This window comes from Ostrinia furnacalis, unplaced genomic scaffold, assembly GCF_004193835.3.
Source record: "Ostrinia furnacalis isolate ACB-3 unplaced genomic scaffold, ASM419383v2 OfSCF6535, whole genome shotgun sequence".
Classification (NCBI taxonomy): domain Eukaryota; kingdom Metazoa; phylum Arthropoda; class Insecta; order Lepidoptera; family Crambidae; genus Ostrinia; species Ostrinia furnacalis.
Window position 1 is genome coordinate 391,067 of NW_021136774.1, and position 5,336 is coordinate 396,402.

A 5,336-nucleotide genomic window follows, 5' to 3' on the forward strand; every position below is an offset into this window, starting at 1 on the left:
TGGTCGAGAATTTTCCGATGCGTTTGTGGAACAAAATTTTTGAAGAAATAATCAATGGTCTGATATCAAATGAAAAATTATATTATGGGTTTTCTAAATAAAATCTAGTGTCTTCTGATTAAATTCTAGTTACTAGAATTTGGATAAAGTATTTTTTTTTAAAGGAAAAGGATTTTGTATCTTTGAAAGATTTTAAAAATTGATGCCTTGAGTCGTATCTTTGATTTAAAAAACTTAAACAATTACGTACAATCCGGACAAATTAGCATGTCATCCTGTCAGCTGTCTGTTTGAATTGTTGTCTCATTCTGCCTCTTCAAATGCGTGTTGGTACATCTCTTTCTTACAAGTCATATACATTGATTAAATATCAGTTTACATTTTGTTACATTAACATCTTGAGGGATTGTTTCGTCGTGTCGAGTTTTGCGACAATAAAAATTCAATTAAAATAAAAACATTACTGTGTTTTATGGAAGTAAAGATTTAGATTGAAATATCTTTGGTGGTTTCACATGTTCCTAGATTTACAACCCTGACTGAAGTCAGTAAAGCGAACATTCAACGTTATATCCTACTCTGGTGAGATAAATTTTGTAATGGTTTATATTTTTAATATTTAATCAGCTGCTTGATACGTTAACTTAATACACGTTTCTACATTCTAGTATTAATTGATAGCTATGTATTAACGTATAGAGCTACGTTTTACGTGGCTAGCTGTTGCCGTGTAATAAAGTACACAGTAGCTATGTACCTATTAAAAATATTTTTATCTTATAAAATATTTTCAAGAGAGTAATTTATGTGGGAAATAAGCGTTTAATACTTTGAAACATCCACATTGAACTAATTCTACAATCTTATCAGATAAGCTTTTTTTAATACCAATAATTTTAATACTGGGTCTTAAATTTAATCCGTTAGATTATAATAAATCTGTGATAGTTTTTAGAATTCTTTTAAAAATTCTTTAATGATATTAATACTGTTGTTACGCAGTTTATATTAACTTTTTATTACATTTTTCATTAATCATGAAGGCAAAAATATAATTTAAAGTTTGATTTAATTCCCAAAATCCTTTTACAAAATATGAGTAATTAGATTAGTTAATATTGTAAGTGAGTTTATACATGCGTGACTTCTTTTATTATCATTTATTTTATATTACTACACATAATTAATAATTATCTATTTTCTTTAACGCAGATCATGGTATTCTTTAGACGTTACCTTGTCCGGTTGTTCCGGCTGCGGAACCTAGTCACGTTTACGATCATACTGATCATTCTCTACATGATCAAGAACATCAGCAATATCACTGTAGACTCCGATATCCCTGCGCAAGAGGCTCAAGTAAAGCCGGTCGACGCTCCAGAGAAACCTCCGTATTTTGTGCCCACAAGTGCAAAGGTATTGTAAGCATTTATTAGCTTCAAAGTTGATCTTGGTTTTCCATAGTGAATGTGTATGTAGCAAAGTAAAGTTGACTTTACTTAAATGAACGAAACAAAATATGTAATTAATTAAAAGCTCTTGGTGGTTTCATTACGTTTAAAATAATAGACAATGTAAAAAGCTATGTCTCGATGTGTGTTAAATAAACAATATTAAAGTAATATTATGAGAAAAGTGAAAATGTCATGCCTTCTTAATGTGAGAAATGCATTATCTACCAAGGAATCTGAGCAAACATTTCAGTTTGTTAGGCACTTATCTTTAGGTATGATAACAAAACAACCATTTCCACCCAGTTACTGGAAAGAGCATCGTAAATTAAATATTAGAACAGTTTATTTGATCCATTTCATGCACAATTTTATTTATAGCATGATGATATTTGAGTGATTTTTTAAATGAAGTATAGGTACATATGTTTACAGGCATAGCGCGTTAAATGAGTAATTTTATTTGTTGTTGCGATTGTATGGTTTTTGTATGGTTTCAGAAAAAAGACTGGCACAACTACACACAAATAAGAGAAGACCAGAATCGAGAGGGTATGTGTTATTTAATAATTTTGTAGTTTTATTTAGGCATAACTTATATAAAAATATTTCTTTAGGACGAGAGGCGCCACTTCCGATTGCATCGCTTAAATTATGCATAACTTTTGATGAAATGTATGCTACATTCGCTTCAAGGCGTCATAATATATTTCGATTTTAATTGTACCGAAATATTTTTTTCAATTTGGCTAAATGACTTTCACCCAGAGCTGTGAAGTATAATTTAAAAATCCACCTTTTTTGTGGAATGTGGGTAGTTAAAATAATATTTTTCGAAGGTATTGGAGAACACGGGCAGCCAGCCGAATTGCCGGAGAAGGATAGTGCTTTGGAAGAGCGGCTTTACGCCGAGAATGGCTTCAACGGAGCCCTAAGCGACAGGATTCCTTTAAACCGGTCTCTGCCGGATATCAGGTGAGTTGGATTTTCATAACATCGCGATTTGTGATTGCGTTAAGAAGAGGTCTTCTTAGCATTTTTTAACACACGCCATTTCTTGTCCAACTCAAAGTACCTACATTATTTATCTACCGTTATTAATAACGGTTATTTGTATTTAAATTGCGATAGCTGCTTTTTTATGTTCCTATAAGCCTCTTTGTGTTGTGATTGTGATTCTGCAAAGTTTTTTTTTCAATTGCGTACGCACGCCATTTTTTTGTCCAACTTCAAATACCTACCCATTGTTGTTAAATTATAGCGGTTTTGTTGTATTTCAACTCTGATTGGTACTAATTTATGAAAACTAGTAATTATTATATACCTACGAGCCTTTTTAGATACATTTACTCAGACGGTTTGACCTTTGATCAGTATGCGGTTATGCGATAAATATGGCGGGCCTACCGCCACATTCGGAGATTACCCTCATATAAATACACTGACGAATTTTCTTCTTTTCCTTAAAATATATTTTATGATATTATTAGACATTGCTTAAAATTTTAAATAACTGTCCTCTTCCTGGGTAGTCTCGCTAAAATTATTTTCGTAAGTGTTGTTTGTGGGTAGGTAGTCTAGAATCTGTTCCAACGTTTCACCTTTTTTTGTGACTGTGCAGCATTCAAGTATCTATCTCATCAACAGACATCCCGGCTGCAAAAAGAAGCTGTACATCGAGTCTCTGCCTACCGTCAGCGTGGTGGTTCCATTCCACAATGAGCATTGGAGCACGCTGCTGCGGACAGCGTACGGGGTCCTCAACCGGTCGCCTCCACACCTGCTCAGGGAGATATTTCTAGTCGACGATGCTAGTACCAAAAGTGAGTTACTTTTTTAAGCGTCATTGTGATTATTGGTGCTTGCTTTCCACAATGAGCAGTGGAGCACTCTTCTGCGGACAGCATACGGGGTCCTCAACCGGTCGCCTCCACACCTGCTCAGGGAGATCTTTCTGGTCGACGACGCTAGTACTAAAAGTGAGTGACTTTTTTAAGCTTGATTGTGATTATTGGTGGTTCCTTTCCAATGAACATTGGAGCACTCTGCTACGGACAGCGTACGGGGTCCTCAACCGGTCGCCTCCACACCTGCTCAGGGAGATATTTCTAGTCGACGATGCTAGTACTAAAAGTGAATGACTTTTTATGCTTGATTGTGATTATTGGTGCTTCCCTTCCACAATGAGCATTGAAGTACTTTGCTGCGTACGGGGTCCTCAACCGGTCACCTCCGCACCTGCTCAGGGAGATATTTCTAGTCGACGATGCTAGTACTAAAAGTGAGTGACCTTTTATGCTTAACTATGATTATTGGTGGTTCCCTTCTACAACGAACATTGGAGTACTCTGCTACGGACAGCGTACGGGGTTCTCAACCGGTCGCCTTCACACTTGCTCAGGGAGATATTTCTAGTCAACGACGCTAGTACCAAAAGTGAGTGACTTTTTAAGCTTGATTGTGATTATTGGTGGTTCCATTCCACTATCAACATTGGAGCACTCTGCTACGGACAGCGTACGGGGTCCTCAACCGGTCGCCTCCACACCTGCTCAGGGAGATATTTCTAGTCGACGATGCTAGTACCAAAAGTGAGTGACTTTTTTATGATTGACTAGCTTTCCGCCCGCGGCTTCGCCCGCGTGAAATTTTGTCTGTCACAGAAAAACCTTATCGCGCGCGTCCCTGCTTTAAAAACCGGGATAAAAACTATCCTATGTCCTTTCCCGAGACTCAAACTATCTCCGTGCCAAATTTCAACAAAATCGGTTCAGTGGTTTAGGCGTGAAAGCAAGACAGACAGACAGAGTTACTTTCGTATTTATATTAGTATAGAATAGTATAGTTTGTGATTCTCGTACTGATAGAAGTGTGAAAGTTTGTGAGGATGTTTGTTGCTCTCATGTAGGTACAAACTACTCTCAAGCAAAATGATAACAATATAAAGCTTGTAAAAAGATATGTATGTACCATCCTAGACTGCATCTCACTTAACACCAGGCGCGATTGCGGTCAAATACCTGCCTTGTCATGCATAAAAAAAAATGTACTGAACGGCCTTATTATTGCTATAGAATAAAATTGATTATGCAAAGCGATTGTTTCACCAACAAACAAAGAGGTTTTATTTGATGCGATACGGTGAACATGCATGTCCTTGTCCAAACAGATTATAATTATAGTTATGCCAGCAATTAATACGGCATTACATGTTTGATAAGGGACTAGCCTAATGCTCCCCATATCTCTTAACTATACTTCCACAAATATTATTTAGATGCGCATGGGAAATACCCTAATCTGAATTCGACCTAGGTACTTATACAACATTGAAGGTTAAGAATTTTTTATTTATTTATAATAATGTTTTGTAATAATAATAATAAATAATCATTTGTATTATTTAATTAATACTAACATAGTTTTAAGCTTACATTGTTACTAACACCACAGCTAACACTAAGAGTAGGCGCACACCGTTGATTTTTCGTCGGCCGATAGTATACCTTAGTTCTTTAGAAATTTCCCCAAATGTAAACAAATATGGCCAACTGACATTGACGAATTTTTAGTCTATGTCAGTTGATCTACTAGTGATGCGACAAAATCTCTCGTTAATCGCATCTGTAAATGTCATTTACGGACTGCGACAGACGATTATTAGATTTTTAAAGATCGTTTGTATAGTTAAGATCAATCCCTCTTCTGAGTGATGTTGTGAATAGTTGTGATCAGTAATGTGATCGTCAAAATAGGATCTTCTTAATCAAAGAAAATTTAAATTTCCCTTTTTTATTTGTTTAGGAAATATAATTTGAATTATACTGTCGGTCTAGACAAAGTGCACAATAAAATCGTAAACCAGTCGAAAAGTGGTCGAAATGC

At 35.6% G+C, this 5,336-nt stretch overlaps 1 protein-coding gene across 1 annotated transcript; it reads left to right on the plus strand.

Moving 5' to 3' along the window:
* Positions 1 to 380: 380 nt before the first annotated feature.
* Positions 381 to 3,740, plus strand: LOC114362486 (polypeptide N-acetylgalactosaminyltransferase 10). Its single transcript, XM_028317916.1, has 6 exons — positions 381 to 582; positions 1,213 to 1,416; positions 1,952 to 2,003; positions 2,291 to 2,426; positions 3,099 to 3,274; positions 3,640 to 3,740. The coding sequence occupies exons 2-6, from the start codon at positions 1,216 to 1,218 to the stop codon at positions 3,738 to 3,740; spliced, it is 666 nt and encodes a 221-aa protein (XP_028173717.1). The 5' UTR covers positions 381 to 582; positions 1,213 to 1,215.
* Positions 3,741 to 5,336: the final 1,596 nt, after the last annotated feature.